Source organism: Empidonax traillii, unplaced genomic scaffold (genome assembly GCF_003031625.1).
Source record: "Empidonax traillii isolate 1590-97213 ecotype Southwest subspecies unplaced genomic scaffold, ASM303162v1 scaffold1:size7828297, whole genome shotgun sequence".
NCBI classification, from domain to species: domain Eukaryota; kingdom Metazoa; phylum Chordata; class Aves; order Passeriformes; family Tyrannidae; genus Empidonax; species Empidonax traillii.
Window position 1 is genome coordinate 5,616,748 of NW_020955194.1, and position 18,826 is coordinate 5,635,573.

The 18,826-nt window shown below is 34.3% G+C and overlaps 1 protein-coding gene across 10 annotated transcripts in view; it reads left to right on the forward strand.

Moving 5' to 3' along the window:
- The window catches only part of DMD (dystrophin), a 996,724-nt gene that overhangs the window by 602,467 nt on the left and 375,431 nt on the right, over positions 1 to 18,826 (forward strand). For all 10 annotated transcript variants that reach the window (XM_027888128.1, XM_027889056.1, XM_027888040.1 and 7 more), the window contains 2 exons: positions 9,205 to 9,352; positions 11,345 to 11,494. In XM_027888128.1, coding sequence (XP_027743929.1) covers positions 9,205 to 9,352; positions 11,345 to 11,494 — 298 coding nt within the window. The remainder of the gene's footprint in view (positions 1 to 9,204; positions 9,353 to 11,344; positions 11,495 to 18,826) is intronic.

An 18,826-nucleotide genomic window follows, 5' to 3' on the forward strand; every position in this document is an offset into this window, starting at 1 on the left:
GCCGATGACATTAAGCCTCAGGTAGTGAAATGCTGAGTTGATAGTGGGAACTCCAAAACTGAGCAGATGGGCAGATGATCTTCATCAGAAACAAATGTGAAGCAATGAATATATTTTAGGCAAACTGATCATACCATGCTGAGATGATGCTGAGCTTGTTACAACTCCTGAAAGTGATCCTGGCTTTGTCACTGACAGTGTTTTCAGGCACAGGATGGAGTGGCTGCATCAGTAAGGGTATTATGAAAAAAAACGAAAGAAAAGTGTTGTTTTGCTGATATCTAATGTTGTGATTGTGCTCAAGGTGGTCGCTGTGAGCAGATCTCTCTGCATGCTAAAGGAACTTACAGAAAGCACAGATGAAGGGGGACAGCTAAAATGACCCAAGGTTTAGAGTAGCTACACTGTGTGGAGAGACTAAGAAGCTGGAGATCTTCAATCTGGACAGAAATCTCATGAGGGATATGCCTCAGGAGAGATCTCAGGAGATTACGAAGTCAAAGTGATGAGTGAACTGAATGTGGAACAACATGTTATTCACCTAATTCCTCAGTGCCAGAAGTAAAAGTTACTTGTTGAAAGTGTAAGAGATAGTAAAATGGATTTAAGATTTACATTATAGTTTCTGAATGTCTATGGTATGCTGGCCAGAGAAGGTTGTAAAGTAAATTATTATGACTCAGCTCTATTGAGTTCTTAATCTGATAGCAATGAATCCTGGGAGAGTATGAAGTGAATGCAGTAAAGAAACTGTCCAGTCTTCTGTGTTCCCCTGAATTCCGTCTCCTGTTAGCAATGTTGGTGGCACTCTGTTGGGGTGGCTTTTCTCACACACTCAGGCATTTGTCAGGTTCTGATGTACTGATTATATCTGGAGTAGGGGAGGAGGAATTCTACAAAATTGCTTTGTCAGTTTTTCTGAGATTGCTCTGTTAAATGGTCTGCTGTTTATTCTGCATGAGAACATAATATTATCACTGCATTGATAAAGAACTCTGTAAATTTAAAATATTTCCTGTAACCACCATGAAACCTGTGTTTGGTTAACTTGAAAGGGGAAAATTGATATGGGATATAATTTCAAGTTTCAACATGTTAATACAATCTTCATAAATAATTTGGAATAAATATTAAACTAACTGCATGATAAAAATTATAAACCAGATCAAAACCATGATATTCTATAAATAACTGAAAGTGATCATAAATTCATTAGACACTAATATTAATCTCAGTGATAAACTGGCAGATTTAATGAATGAGAATTATTTGGACCACAAAGGTCAACCTAATTAAAAACAGACAGGAAAACAAAGCTAAATCTCAAAACAATTTAAGGAATGTGTACTGCTCCTCAGTAAAAAGAAGCTTGTTTTAAGTTTTATAAGGTCGAATGTGAATCCCAGGCAAAGCACAATCTTAAAATTGACTTTGAATCTCCTGCCTTTAGTGCTAAAGATCAAGAGGTTATGCTTGAGTTATGTTTGTGTAGGATGCTATCTTTCACTTGCCTTTATCTAAGAGTTTCAAAACTGTAGAAGTTTGAATTCAGTGTTTAAAGTTTCTCTATCTTGCAATCTAATCTGTCCAGCCAAGAATTAGGTGAGAATGTGATTTTAGCACATCCAGTCATTTTATCTTACTGCTAACTTTGAAATAGACCAGGCAGTGGAATAAAGTGGAACTTGATTGAAAGTCTGATACACTGATAGTTAACAAATTGGGAATTTAATTGAGGTTTTGTTAACATTTTGCTGCAAGTGACATGTTTTGGAGAAGTTTGGGTTCACTGGAACACTGGAACAGTGTTACCCAAACTGAAATGTGGACTTCGGAGACTAGAGGATGTCTCAACGACCCTTTGAATAGATGCTACTAATGCTTGACCAAAGATGGAAAAACAAGAGTGTCTGTTTCTCTCCCTCTTCATACTCCAGCAATCATTTTTGATACAGAATCTTCTAAACTGCAGCAGCAGAAGTTGTCTCTGCCCTGAAACACATCAGACCGTGTCACGCTGTGCATGTCTGCACTGAGACATGCCACTGGGACAGCTGAGTTTTGGATGACTTAAGAATGCAGTGGCTTGCCATATCCCCAAATTCCTGTGTGCCCTTGACTGCCTGCGTGGCAGCAACCCAGGGCTGTGGCAGCAACCCAGGGCTGTGGCAGCAGAGAGGGGCTGCTCCTTCACTTCCACTGCAGGAACTCAGGGCCAGGCAGAGCCAGTCAGGGGAATGTACATAGAAGGAGAAGCAACATCTCTAACATGAGATTGATAAGGGGAACACTCACAAATGAGGCTGTTGACAGCCTCGTAATGGTAGTCCTGGCTGGTCTTATTTTTCACCTTTGTTAAAAATTTCTTGTGCAATTTTTGAAAACAGGTGCCTGGGAATTAGATTCCTTCAGTGCTTCAGAAGTAATCAGTTTGGAGTTTTTTATTCATCACGATCCTGACATTTGTTAAAATTGGGTTCAGTTGAATGGAAGAGGATTTTTCATTATTTTAGCTGCAAATACATTTACACTTTTAATGAGTTTGAACCTGCAGACTGCCTGTTCAGATCTCTACTCAAGCGAGTTTGAAGTAATTATGGAGAGAATGACAGAACAAAGACTGTTTACCAGAATATTTCCAAAGACTTTCCTGAATGTTAAAACACAAGCTTTCTGTTCTAAATAAAACTAATAGTTATAAAGTAAATATAGTTTATAGTATTTTTCATACTGCATCTTCATTAAAGTATTCTTTTTTTTCCATAGCATATTAGCTAAAAGTGATTGGTTTCCTTCACCTGAACACTCAGTATATTGAAGGCTGTGATTAGTTTCTAGTTGCAATTTAAAACTATTTTAGGAAGGAGAGATTTCATGACAGTTAAGTCAATACATATATTTTTTCTTTCCAGAATATAATCAGCTACATATTGAATTTTTCTGAATTTTTTTTTTCACTGTTCAGATTTCTTATAATGAATGACTAGAAAAGAATCACTGGTATAAATTGGTATTTACAAGAAGTTTAGCTGAACTTCTTACTGTTTAGTATTTACATCTAAATTCAAATTTTCTAAAATTTATGTGGTACTTTTCATTCAATTATTTAAAGTTCCTTACCTTAATGAATCATATTTGTGCATTCTTTAGAGAAAGAATGGAAATTAAGTTTTCCTCAGTAAATATTTTCTCTAGATTGTTGTTACTGTTTTTGTTTGTTGTTAGTATTTTGATGGCCTCTTATATTCTCAGTGACATCTGCTAAGCACATTAATTCCTAATCTTAGAAATACAATAAATACAAGATCGACAGCTGAACGTTAAAAAATAAAAAGACATCAAAATACTATTGGACATGCATATGGGAATATGAGTCACAAGTGCAGATCTGTCCTACTCCTATGATTGCATATTTTATTTCTACAGCTGACACCTCCCAAATAAATTCAACATCACTTATGTGCAGTTACAAACTCTAAATATCTCATGTGTTTCACAAACTATTTACGGGTTGCTATGGTATTGGTACCACATTGTTGACTATGGAGAAAATACATGAGCTGCAATATGCATTTCATGTGGTTTCTAGACAGTGCAAATGAAAATACGAGCTTACTCAAAATAGGCCATGAATGTTTCCATAGTAGTTAACAAATATAACTAAGAAATAATGATAGTTAAAAAAAACAAACAAACAAACAAACAAACAAAAAAAAAACTCCGGGATATTTTGTGGACTGCTGTAAAAATCTGATATTGATTCAGTTTAATGATGGTAGGAAAACTAATCCCTGATCAATGAAATATCATATGTACAAAATGCTGTTAGGAAAAATAATGAATTTACTACTTAGTGGTAAATACTGAATATTAATACATTTGCTTCCAGAGGTATAATTTATATAAGATTCATATAAACAGCTATGCAACCAGAATAGTTGACCAAGGGACACTGTGAATTTAGAAACACAAACAGAAATATGCCATGTTTTAATATGGAAATATGTACTTCTCTGCTATAGTTTGAGAATTTTCCATCAGACAGGATGGGTTATATTTCAGTGTTAATGAAACAAGCCTTTCACTAACAGAGAAGCAGTTTCAAAGCTCTTTGGGAACTTTAGGCTGGTTTATAAGGATAAGACAGTAGTATATAACAACATGCAGACCCGTGCTGGAGATGAATCTGCTTGGCTCCATAGGGCTAGCTGCTAAAATGAAATCTTATTCCACAGTCACCTGCTTCTCAACAAGACATACTCCCAGCTGCTTTCTTGAGAGCTGCTCTGTCCACGTTCGAGTCAACTGGTGGCTCATGTTCTGTACTCCATTTGTTTTAGGCTTAGATTTGGAAGACCATAGTCCCTAAATAACAATTAACTGTTAATTTTTTCATTGCCACCATGAATTTAAACACCTGGAAATTACATGTGTCTGTTGTTCCAAATGTAATTATGGTGATGGAAATCAGCTTGTTCAAAAGGTGTAGTCAGTCATTGAGTTGAAACTTTTAATTTGATTACCTGGTTCAGCTAACACAGGGTGCTTTATTTTACTGTCTTGCATAATATGACACTTGTCGTGCAGGATGTTATTTATAATAAAAGTAACGTTCTAGCAGGTCAGGAACGAATTGTAAAATAAATTATAAAGTGCACCAGCATTTCTCGTTAATTGCAATGGTCCTTTTAATTGCTATACTACATACTGTTCCTGACTAGAATAAAGAAGTAGATCTTTATGGAATACTTTTTGTTTCTGAACTCTGAAACCTTCTATGCATATGTGTATACAAATATATGAATTATGGGTGGAGGGCGTATACATGTATTTGTATAAAACATCTTTAAAAGAATTCCTGGAAAGTCTTAGGCAAAAAACATCCCTATCATACTGAGTAGCATTTAAATTAGTCATCAAAGTTAAAAAAATAAAAATAAAAATCTTTCCTTCATGATAGGAAAAGTTTTAATGTTTTAAGGGTTGCAGCTGAATTCATAAGGGTGATAAAACTGACAGTGTACTTAAGATGAAAAAGGAATCTTGTCAATTGCTATCTCTTCTAGGAGACAAGAAATCTCTTTGATTTCTCATTCAAAATACTATGCAGCTCGATAATTTTGCTCACGGGGGTATTGAGTTGAATGCTATGTCTCTTCTGTGCCAGAATTAACGTATTTAAACTTGTATCTTTCTCAGATACGTCCTTAGGGTACCATCACATAATGTCTCCACTGAGCTGTGCACTTTACAAATGAGTAGAAACGAGAGGAAATTAAAAAAATGAAGCTGTTCCTGAGAGCTTAGGTCTCAGGGAACCTGGCCAGGTTGAGGAACAGAGCTTTTATTATGTGGTTCACAGTGTAACACTGGATGATGATTCCCAGACTTCCATAACTGGGGCAGAAAAGAATACTGCCTCAGAAAGATTTGAAATTATGCTTCTGCTTTTAGGATTACAGGGACTTAGTTTTCCTTTATATTTAGAATCTACCTCAATTTCACATGAAAAAATTAGCTGGTTTTAGATAACCTATTTTGGCTTGAAACGAGCATTTGACCTCTTTGACATAAACACTTTTCAGTGAAGAACACTGTAATAAATGTAATGCCATAAAGCTGGTTCTTCTCTGTATGTCCTATACAACCAAAATGGTCCAGAATTTCTGGCTGCATAACAATACTTTGTTAGAGATTCAGAGACTAGTACGTAGAAATATTAGTACAAGAAATACGAGAGTTCAGCTGCATCAGGACTTTTTGTCGATCTGGTTGCGCTTCCAGAAATCCTGGACAAACAGCAGTCCCTGAAAATAGTCATTCAGAATTCCATTAAGAAAATCTAAGACAAAACCAAGAAAGTAGGACTGTTAATTCTTTTGCTATTTATGGTGTTCACTTTTTTTATGTATTTGTGTAAATGTAAGTCTATGTGTGCATGTATGGGTATACCTATATTTTATATATAAAGACATAAAAAATTTTGGAGGATTATATTTTCACAGTAAGTATCATCTCTTTTCTTGAAAGAACAATTTGGCACCAGTAGCTTGTGTTTGTTTAATTCTAGGCAGTTATGGAAGAGTAACTTGTTTATGAGCTTAAAAAAAAAAACTAGTGGTGGGCTCATATGTCTTGTAAATATTAGAATATACTATTTTAAGAACAAAAGCAAATAAATCTTCTGATTTAAAAATCTGTTCTAGATCTAGAACTGTACTGAAAGACTGTTCAGAGAGAAATTTACCAAACCTTTCAGCTTATATATGGGAATAGATTCAAGATATTATATAATAATTTTATTAGCAAGAACAATTACTTATTATTTATTATCATCCAAAGAAATTATTATAATTAATTAATTTATAAAACCAGCATTTTCATGCTCTAAATGTATTTATGAATGTTGACTTTTGGGTATTTAAGATATATACTTTCTCTTTGGTAAGGGAGGCTGAGGGAAGATCTTATCCCTCTCTACAACTGCATGAAGGGAGGGTGTAGCAAGCTGTGTGTCAGTCTCTTCCCCACATTAACAAACAATAGGACAACGGGGAATGGCCTCAAGTTGTGCCAAGGGAGATTTAGATTGGATATTAGGAAAAAAGTCTTCACAGAAAGCTGCCCGTGGAAGTGGTTGAGTCACCACGCCTGGAGGAATTTAAAGGACATGTAGATGTGGCACTTGGGGAAATGCTTGAGTGACAGACTTGGAAGTGTTTGGTTAACAGTTGGATTCAATGACTTTAAAAATCTTTTCTTGTTTCTAATCAATTTTATGGTCCTTGGCTGGTACAGAGGCTTCTCCTTTCTTCACTTTCTAGTGTTCCTGAAGATGTAGCATGTTTAGGGTAACCAGGCTGTGCAATGTAGCAGCTCACTAGTGAGGTCTGGTCAAGAGTGTTGTATTTGATTCTTGACTTTGTTTTTTACTCTGTTACTTCAGACAGGGGACTGTAGACCCTTGCAATGCTCATCTTGCAAGGATGCCTTGTTAAGGAAACACAGCAAACACTGTTAAGAGGAAATACAGGTGAAGTCCTAGCAGAAGTTTCTCTAGGTTGCAAGTTGTGTAAAATAATAGTTTAGTTGTATGCTTCTGAGTTTTGTTTTTGTTTGTTTGTTTGTTTTTGTTTTGATAGTCAGCATGCCAAGATCAGAACTCTTTCCTCAAATCTAATCTTAATCTAGACAAATTTCTTGCTTATACCATGAGGTTAGATGTTTATTTTTCTGTGAAATGGAACATAATTTAATTCAACCATATGCTCATGCCCCTCTGTTCTAATACAGTTTTCAGTGCTACCAAATCAGGCTTTTCCCATTTTACACTGCAACCTGGATGATATTTAAAAGGAATTTTACCAACTCTTATTTTTTCTTCCCTTGTATTCACCCTAAGCAAGTGCTTTATTTAAAATATTAGGGAAGTAGCTTGCTTTCCTTGTAAATAAATGTTTCAAATACAGAACACTTGTAGTCACTTGAATACCTTTATTCTTTGGTAATTACAGTGAGGGAAAAGGAGTCATATAAGATATCAATGACAGAGTTAGGTTTTTTTTAATATAGAGTGAAATGTTTTGATGATTTGAATGCACAAATGTCTGTAAGATAGATAATAACAGTTGCAAATTATAAATTTCTATTCTGCTTAAATAAAAGTCCAACCTGAGTTTTCTGAGCTGTTTGTAAGACTCTGTGTGTATGTGTATGCATGTGTGCAGGCACCTGTGTCAACCAACAACTGTTTTCAGTACTTTTTTTTGTTAAATGATGTGATGTTGGCACATTTTCTTGATTAAATTTTGCCTGAAGCTTAGTCCTGTAACTTTTCTAAAGAGACTTCCTTGTTTAGGCCAGCCATCAGAAAACCATACAAAAGTTGCAAAGAAATGAGAGCATAGTTCAAAATAGATGTCATTCCATATAACTTCTCAGTGTGTTCTGTGGGCACTGACCATCATGGCAAGTATGGGGCACTAGAGAAAGCAAATATGATTTTTTTTCTGCTTTAGTATATTTCTATTTCAGAAATAATATATTGATATTAGCAATCATGATTCTTCATTGTCATGTTATGTTCTTAAATATTAATAAAACTTTATATTATGTGTAATGTAAGACTAATCTCTCAAACTCAGTTGGATCTTGGAAGTAACCATAACAATAAAAAACCCAAACCAATAATCTGGTTTTACATATTTTTGTTTGATCTCAAGTAATCTCAACTAAATAATAACAAGGAAATTCTATTATTATGTAAAAGTTATTCTTCATTGTTTAATGTAATTGCTAATGATTTGATCTTTCCATACAGGTAATATTCAAAGTAACATCAATTTTGTGGATAAGTTTGGTGGATAACTTACAAGGATTTTATACAAAACATTTTTTTTTTTCTTCAGAAGGGATCTATTCAGAATGCTAATCCCAAAGGGTTCACATTCTGTCAATGCTCTTCCCTGTTGCTCTTGAAATTTTTTTGCACACATCTCTTGATAACTTTGGAAGCTTTTGCACAAAAGTTCACATCTCAATATATTTATATAGTCATGGTGAAAGTAATCTTACCTGACTTTAGACACCTGCAATGTTTATGTTTTGGTATAAGAAAATGAATGGATGAGTTGTAGACTGAGACAAAGCAGACATCTGAAGTTATGTGCCATGCATAAATCCTATCCTATTCTTTGTTATGGACCATAAACCTCACCTACTTTTTGTGAATCTTGACTGGAATTCTTTACACAAACTGTGTGGCAGTCACTGGAATATCCTTTTACTCAATATGTTCAGATGAATCTGTGTCACTTGTTAAAGATCCAGTTTGGTAAAACCTGATGCTAGAATTTTCAGTTGCTGACACTGGACTTCCCTGCTGTTAGTTCACACAAAAGTCTAGTCTGAATAATTAACATTTCTGGGTTCTGGTGTGCTTGCTTGCTACCTGCCATATGTAATTTGGATGCTGAATTTAGTGATGTTGCAAGTTGTGCCTTGAGCTTTTCTTTTAAAATATATTTAATGCCACTTTTTAAAAGAGTATTTGTCTGATAATTTTTATATAACGAAATCTTTGGCACACATAAAAAAAATTAATATAAATGATAAGAATTAGTTATGCCTCGTGTTCTGGTATGGATAAGCACTTCGATATAAAAATAAGTTTATAGAAACATTGATTTCAAATTTTTTTTACAGACTAGAGGAAGAAAAGAATATTTTATCAGAATTTCAAGAGGATTTGAACAAGTTGATTTTATGGTTAGAGGAAGCAGACAGTGTTATTGGAACTCCCCTTGAACCAGGGAATGAAGACCAGTTGAGAGACTGCCTTAGCAAAGTAAAGGTATTGTAAGCTTTATTCTTAATGTTCTCTTACTTTATGAATTCTACATTAAAGAGAATTAAAAGCTATTTTTAGAAAAGGTTTCTGCCATCAAATACCGCATTCATTTAACATTTTTAGGTAAATCAAAGCAGTGGAATTTCAAAACCCAGGAACAAATATGTTCTGATCATATTAAAACCAGAAAAGTTATGGAAAATATACTAAAAGGAAAGTATCTGTCACTAGGCAATTAATCATTATCTTTTTCATCCCCATTTCTTAATTCAGAACTTGACTGGTTTATATGAACAACATTTCTCTATAGGTGTCTTGTTAACATTTTATGACTTCTCACTTGTTAAATGGTATTCAGTATTTCACAAGAGTATCCAGAATTGTGTGGAATATTATAAATGTCAACTCATTAAATTATAGCTGCAACATTTTCTAGACTAAACACCTAGGTGACTTTTTTTAAAAAATGCTTTTAAAGAAGCCCCGTCAGAATATTAAATATTTGTGTTTAAAGGCTGGGATATTTTCATTAATAAGTTAGAAGTCTGATAGTGCTAATAAATGTATTCAACAGAAGTTGCTCTGTTTAGTTTTTTAAAATGTGTTCAATAGAGTGACTGTCTTTCATAATTTGTACAACAATAAATTAAACTGTAATTGGAAATTGCATATTACTTATAGAACATATGCCTAAAGGTTTCCTGTTCTCTCTTGAGGATAAGGACCTAATTACACTTTATGCCAATCCAAGCCGAACAAATTCAGCAAGTGATGTGTAGAGCATTAAGGAATCAGAAAAAAACTGGTCAGTTTGTTCTATCCTTCTTTCAATAAAATATGAAAAAAAAAAATTCCAAAGGATTCTTTAGTAAAAATCTATCTTTAATTTTCTTTTAAAATAATAATTAAAAAAGAATAAACAGCATTTGAGGAAATGGAAGCTTAACCATGTGCTGAATTTGTCTCTCTGACGGTTTTAGCATAAGATGTCAGTGAGTTGGTCAGAGAGTTTGTGAGGCTCTGTCTCTGTTGTTGAAGATGTCAGACCCAAGGCAAAGAAATACTAACAAGGGGTGTTAGATGCACCTTATCATTTGCAGACATGATTAAAGGTTTAAGGTTGATTGCTTAGAACGATAAAGGCTCCACTCCTCATATATACACAAACATTTGCTAATAGAATTCCCAAGGGATATATAATCCAAAATTAAAGGTGTTAAACATCTCTTATTTGCATCTTCTTTTTACAGTCCACCTTCATCTGGGGCTGCACAAAAGGGAATTCACCGTAGTGCAGCAAATAACAATTCTTTGGCTTGTAGCCTGGCTAATTTCATACCTACCTGCCTATGTTAATAATAAAACACAAACAGGAAAAAAAAAAAAGAACAACAGAACCCTCAAAGAAGAGTCTATTAGCTGCCTGAACCTTACTTGATATGTTAGCTTGGTTTGACAATATAAGTTTTCAATAACTACATACATGATGGAGAAGTGAAACATTTAGATGCTGCCTTGCATTCTTTGGCTTTCCTTTTTAATTTTTTTAATGAACATACATGAACGATCTTAATTGAGAGGTTAGTCTGGAGGGTTTTTTACCACATACCATCTGGGTGACTCTTCACAGCATGTAACATATTAAAACTCTTCTCCAAAATGATTGCTCCTCACCATATTAAAAGATTATTAAAATTCATATACATGAGGTATTGAGTTTTGAGAGCTAGAATTTATAGTGTAATAGTGAATTAATATCTTGAGAAAACCTATATTTTGGCATTTAGGACTCTCTTTAGGTTTGATTAACTAATACAGTCTCTTTTGGGTTTGGGTTTGTTGTTTTTTTTAGCCTTTTACATTCAGAAAGCAACAGGTTCTTTGCCTTGAATTGAGTTTATTCCTTTAGCTGATATACAGATCGATAAGGGTGAAGATAAGAGAGCTGAAAATTCTACCACAGTTCATCTTAACTGCTGTATTTGTCTGTTCCAGTTAAGAGTTGAAGAGCTGCCGCCCCACAAGGGAATACTGAAACGATTAAATGAAACTAGAGGAATAGCACTTGGAAGTGCATCGCTGAACCCAGAGAAAAAACATAAGCTTGAGAGTACACTCAAGGAGGCTAACCATCGTTTGTTAAAGGTTAGACATATTACTGTTATAACTGTGGTGTAAAATTTTAATCTGCAGCAAATATTTGCATTATATATTTTCTGGTATCCTTTTCCTCTGTATGAAGAGACAGTTGTATGCATAATGAACCTGAGGAAGAAAAACATATACAATACACTGCTGTGAGAAACAGTGATAGCAAACCAAGGCCATTAGTTCCTAAAGTGATGATGTTGCACTCAAATTACAGGTCTTCTACTTCAGGGTGAAAACGCAGAGCATCATTTTTGTGGCCTGGTGCTTTTGCTGGTACAGCAGATATTCCAGGCTTTGTGACTCAGGTGCGTGAGAGGCAGTAGCCTCTGATTTTCTTTATGGAAACACTTCCCAATTCTCTTCCAAATCCCAAGGTGGAAGCTGCACCCTCTGTTTCACCTTTCGTCTTGTTTCTTCCAACCTTGATCATTCACTTTTGATTTCTGTGTAGCAAAATACCATTTATTTTGCTTTCTGGGATCTCCATACTCAGGGAGAGAAATAAGGGAGGATTTTGTTCAGTTTTATTGCTGAAGTAGCACATTTTTTTGTTATAAACTGATGAAAATGAGTAGCAAATCTGGTAAAGAGAGGTAGATAAATTGAATACTCTCGTGTAGCAGAAATGATAAAAAGTGTTGTCCAGAGGATTACCACCCAAGGTATGGATTAGCCTGGCTGGAAAAGGTCAAGGTAGAATCAGCTGAAGGATTTCTGTTGAGACTGATGGCAAAGTCAGAATCTGGGAAATTAACCTGTGGTATTTATTTGTTAAAGTTACCAGGATGCTGGGATAAAAAAAAGAAGAGTAATTTGTTGTGTTTACCACTGGGGAAAAAAAAGATGAGAAAATAATCTTCTGAGTACTTTACTGAAAAGACAAGGTAGAGTTTTTGTCAAGAATACTGCATCCTGGGTTTTTTTGTTACCATTTCTGTAAACACAGTTGATTTTCAAACATAAACAAGAGAAACGAAAAGGAACTTATTTGATGTGGTGCTCTTACTGGTTTCTTCTTAACAGAAGCAGTCTGGCAAAGTTCAGAATATTAGCTAATGGCTCAGGCAAAAGTGGATAATAAATATTGATCACATTTACAAACTCCAAGTTGGACACATAAATCATTATTTCTGTGGTTGGACAGAAGTATCTCTTTCTTTACTAATGGGTTCCTGAAATCAATATATATATATATAGAAGAATTCAGAACACTTCAAGATCAAAATGGTGTTATTTACTAACTGAAGGAAGCATATGTATAGTTGAATTTAGGCACCATGATTTTAATATCTAAGCTGTGATATTGAAAAGACAGTATTAGTTTTCAAGAAAAAGAAATTTTAGTAAGATTATAAAAATACATTTTAAGAAAAGCTGCAATTTGTCATTGAATATAGGTTTTTACTGATTAGTCACATACCTAAAAACTTTGTATTTGCATTTTCTGCTTGCTGATGCAGAAATGTTTCAGGTTACTTGTCACAGTCAGTGCAACCAAGAATATTGTTGAAAGTGTTTAGGTTTGGATGAAATAATGGTGGACAAGACTACTGTTTAGTGATTCATTACAATTTACTGATTTTTTAGAATTTTATGTCTCTTAGTTCTGAGCAATGTGTCTGGCAAAATAATTATGCTTTGAATTTACTACTTGAAATCTTTCAATTACTTATGAAAGAGACTAAAATGAGAAAATTAATCTTCCATTTGAGATTACTTTAACCACATCATTCTGATTTCAGTTATCTACCCATGGAGATGTATAAAACTGAGTTCTCACTGGCTCTTTGAATCTAAATAATCTGAGAAAATGCAGTGGTTTGTGGAGGTTTGTGTTTTGTACATTTTTTAATGAACAGAAATCGAGTTTGAAAATTACAAGACTGAAATCCATGCACATTCTCTGATGGTCTTCTATTTCTTATAAGTTTTTCTATTTTTATTGTGATCTTGACAGATGTAGAAAACCAAAAGGAAACAGAAGCTCAGTTTGGGTTTCTGTAGGATTTTTCCAATGAAACCTAAGGGAAAAGTAATTGTTTTTTCATTTGCATATTTTTTCTCTTACTCATGCTTTGTGTAGAAAGCCTCAGTTAATTGTTTCACTTTCTGACCTGAAAGTCAAGAGTCTCTAATAAAATTAGAAATCATGGAAAAAACATCAGCAGTCCTGACAGAGGAACTTAATGTTGTCTTCCTTCAGTTACAGATATGTAAGCACTGAAAAAACCCCACAGATGTTTACTGTGAGTCAAAGCTCACAGGTCTGGCACTTTCATATCAGCCAGACTTTGTAGGTCACCTGAGAATGGTTCTGTAGTCAGTTGTTTTGATGAGGATATTTTTTTTGTGTGTGTTCCTTAAAGCACAGTAGACAAACATCATCACACAAAGATTTCTCGGGGGCTTTTCTGTCTCTCCATCCCCTCTTAAGGGTGTATCTTGTACTTTAATCCTTTGTTTCTAACTGTTTGTTTTGTTTTCTGGCATCTCTGCTAAAAATGAACCTGTAACGCTCTAGCATTTCTGATTATCTCATCCTGCAGGATGATGCTGTTTTCAAGATGTGAAACATACATGACAGTTACATAAATAATGTAGGTAGGCCCTTATCTGGTGTACACCAGAGTAATTCTGTTTACTTCAGAGCAGATGTGACAATTTACACCAGCTGAAAATGTAGCCAAATATCTCCCAAAGTTATCACAAATTTTTGTTTTGCCTTGATCTGCCAAGCAGGGGAATAGGGGACAACACCTGTGAGTCTTAACCTTCAAGGTGACATATTTGAAATAAGTCATGTTCAAACCTTCTCTACAGTCACAGAAACTGTTACCCTACAGCAATGGAAATAACCCAGAAAAGAAACTGAGTATGAAAGGAATTGCAGTCACATTAAAGTAACTCTTTTGCTTTTACTTCAGAATTGTCTTTGCTTTTGGGTGTTTGTATCATGTGCTGATGACCTTGAGAGTAGATATATGAAGAGTTTTTCTTCCTTTGGATAGTAATAATTTTCACATGACTTTTCTTTAGACAACTTTATTGAATAGTGATTCTAATAGGCTGTTACCTAAGACAATATAGTTTAAGCAGAGAATGAAGATTAAAGCCCACATTTGAAAGGCATGACTTTTAAATTCTATCCTGGTTTTACTTATTGTACCCTCTCCAAAGCAGTATTTCTTGTAAAAATTAAAATAGCACTATCTTTGTGAAGTCTTAATATTATGAAAAATGAAGTGGTTTATGACCGTTTTTATGCTTTCACATCAAGAATTTTTCATTTATTTTCAAAGCTCAAAGTATCTTCTGCTGTGATAGCCAAGTAAGCTAACCACCTAGTGCTTCAAAGCATACAAAAGGGTACTAGGCACTGCAGTTTGTGATGAATTCTGTTCTTGTCATATACCACCTGCCATGGCATGTAACAGATCTGTAATGGGTTTCTTACCTTTTACTGTGCAGTAAATGGATTGATAGATTAGGTCTGAGACCAGTGAACCATGGAATCAGAGGTTTGCTGGAAGGAGTTTATTACTCTTTAATATTATTCTTGGTCTGGTGTCAGCCAAGAGCGATGAGCTAGATTATCTGAAAGTAAGCTGGATGCCAAAATCAGCATTCTCCTCATTTATCCACCTTAGTCTCCACAACATCTACTGTATGTATTATGAAGGTTATCATAAGTGCCTGATGGAGACATTTTGTTTTGCTGCCTTTTAATTTGTCTGCTAGTATTAGTTCTAATTACTAGACACTGAAGAGACTATTTCACTGTTTATTGCCACAGCAAATCAATTTGTTGTGCTATATGGACAAGCAAAAAATTAGAGTGGAGTGACACGGCTATAATTTGTGAACATTTTCTGTACAACCAGAAAAAGTATAGGTCGTCATGGCTTGGTTGATCAAGTGTAGAGAAAAACAGATGGGAGCAGAAAGTGCAGAAAGACAAAGTCATTACAAGGTTATAGTTCATGTATTGTAGCTCGCCTTGAGTAGAAATTATTCATAGGTTACCTGCAATGACATAAAATTTCCAGCATGTCAGTGCAACTTAGTTTTAGCCCACAGTTGGAACTACTGCAGTTGCTAGTGTTTTTATTTGTGGGGTGGATGGGAAAATATGTCAGAAAATGAATGCTACAATTTGATTTCTGTTCTTTCAATTTGAATTTGGAATAGTATAAGCAGCATTTTGGGGATCAAAAGGTTGATAATTTCTGAATTTATTTTCATTTAATGAGTGACCTGATTCCATTAAATATGATGGTATAGCCTTTTGTTATGCTAAGTTACCTGTTGCAGTTTGTCATTGATTGCTAATTAGGTGTAGTCCACATTCGTGTTATCATCAGCCATATCAACAAATGGTTTCGGCATAATAAAATGAGGTTAGATGTAAATGTTCATTGGACAAACATGAGAATGTCACAAGCTCTAAGAAACAAGTATATATAGGCTAATTCCTTTTTATTGCTAGCAGCTAGCATTAATTAAGATTTAAAAAGTTAAGCAAAGAAAAGTATTTATGGTATACAGTCATACAGAGGTAAAAAGTTTGTTACTGCATTGAGGTAATATTGATGTAGCTAAATTACCAGATATCAAATAAGTCACTTCAGGCAAATTCTTACACATTTTTCTACACTGCAACAACTATGTATTTGAGAGTCATTTCACTTCTAATTAACAATGGTTCACATAGTGTTGCACACCAATCAATGACAATTGTCTGGGCTTTTTAAAACTTCAGTTCCAAGACAGATGCTGCCATTGTCTGTCAGGTGTTTTGTGCATCTCTTTTAAGGAGGACTAAAGGGGCCAAAAAATCAATGTTTTGCTATTTACTGTTCACAGGGTAAAGATTATACTTCATTTATATAGGCCAGTTGGTGTAGAAACATACCCATGTAATTAAAATTACCAATAATGGAAGAGTCTGAAATAAACTTTCCCTTCCTTTTTCCCCTTCTTCTTGCCTTTTTTTTTTTAAATTTTTCTCAGAGTTTTAAAAATACTTCCTTAATTCATAATCATCATTAGCTAGAGAATGACATGACTACAGTTAAAATAAGGTAACTCCCACACTCTCAGCTTTGCTATTAACAGCACGTTTCTTACAAATGTGCTAAACCAGGTAATTCCTGAAGAACAGCCAAAATGAAAAGCAAATTAATTGTTTGTTAGTTGTTCCTTGTGAGACATGTCAGCTCGGTACTTGGCAGTCAAGATCACTCACTACATTTGGAATACTAACATTACTCTTTTCTTTAATTTTTAGCAGAATAAATAATTTGTTGGTAAGAAAAGCTATAAATATTCAGCTGTAGATAAAAAAACAACCCACCATAATTATTCTATACTGTGTGAAGATAATACAAAAATAAATCCCTGTGGAAATAATACAGTTTAGCTATACATTCATTATCCAACTTACTATGTAGCAAAAAAATAAGTATGCAATTGGAGAACAAGTGGTCTTAGGAAAATGTAGAAAAGGGTGGTGAGACAGAGCAGCAGACTGCAGGAACCCTGTCACATGGAGGGATCAGAAGTGTTGATAGGACTACTATGGTTTGCCAAGCAGTGAAAGAGATTACTCTTAAATATGTCAGACAGGTTTTCTCATACTCCATTAACTAACCCTATAAGCCAGGGAAAGAACGATTGTGCTTTTATTTAAAAATAATTTTCCTGTTGGAACATCCTTCATTACAAATCACTGAAGGAACTGTACTGTAAAGCCTTTGAGGCTGCTTTTGGATTTGTGCAACTGGGTAATAAGAAGAGATAAGAAAAAGAAAATCATGGACTAGATTATTTAGCAGAGATTTAAGGTGGAGGGTCTCGTGCTTAAAGATGTCCTTGTCAAAGGAGAATTGCTGAGATAGTGGAGAGCAGAATGAATGACAATTAGTTGTAAGTATTACATATAGGAAACATACAGACATTCAGAAGACTGATATACACAGTCATACTACCATGGAAGACAACAACAACAAAAAAAAATCTTTGGGATGGGGGAAAAGTTTTATTTGCTTTTTAAAAAGCTAGTCAGCCAGATGAAGCAGAAAATTGTTTGGTGCCTTGGTTTTGTGGACTGCTTTATTTTTCTGCATTGATGGGGGAAAAACAGATTTTTTAAATAAAAATGAAACTTGAAAATATTACAAATACACCATTAAGATGTTTTAAAAAAAAATGGCCAAATAAACACAGGTTAGCTGCTGAGAGGCTTGCAAGGAAACATGAAACACTAGGTACATAGCAAATAAAAATCTTCTCTATATATTTTTAATAGCCTTCTTTAATCTAATAATATAGTCTTTACTTCAACCTTGTCAGAGACACGATGGCTCATAAATATTCATCATTTTATAGAAATTACATAGATTTTGTTTTAAAGTCAATATTGAGCTTGTTAATGAAAATGGCTCAGTTAATTAACTAAATGGCATCCAAAACTGAAGTTGTATGAAACTCTTTCTTACACAGATTGTTTTTCATGAAGAAATGATGCATATAAATTAAGTTTTCCCTCTTCCATTTTAAATCGTTCTTTTGTACATGCAACATGGGAGTGGTGATTTTTGAGCAAATAAAACTTTTGAAACAGTTGCTATAAGAATTGCTGTTTTATGTAATCATCTTACTAGTGCTACGAAAGTGTCAGTTATAATTTATCAGTAAGTAGGATTGAAGTTTGCATTTAATATTTGTTTTGGTTATGTTAGTTAGTTAGTTAATGTTAGTTGTTCTTTTATTAGCCAGGTCCTCATTCAGATGACATCAAAACCTGCATTCAGTCCAGTTGTGCTCTGGGCTGAGCAGAAAGTTTCCTCATTTCTTCATACAGAATACTTCAATTTTTCTCTGTGGAAGCAATTCTGATTTTTTAAACCTGATACTATCAGTTATCCTATGTTGGAAGCCCACTTTCATGAAGTGCTTTGTATATCTAAGGAACCCTCCAAAGGGGAGCATAGAAGAAATAATGTTGTTAACAGTCTTCAAAGATACCCCATAACATACTTCTTGCTCATATTCATTGCAGTTTATTATAGTTTATCTTGTTATGCCTATCAAGATACCTAAATTTCTTATCAGATTCATCAAAGTAAGCTCCATTTATAAGTGCTGCTCTGTTATTGAGTTTAGTGAGGTAGCTTAGCAAGAGAAAGGGGTACTTTATGAAATACTGAGGGGAAAAACCTGACACATTTTTGGTGCTGTTAAAATGTTGAAATTTTGAAATTTTTTGTGCTCCATTCACCACTAAGAAAATTCTCCATATTCTTTTTTGAAAAATTACATGCTGGG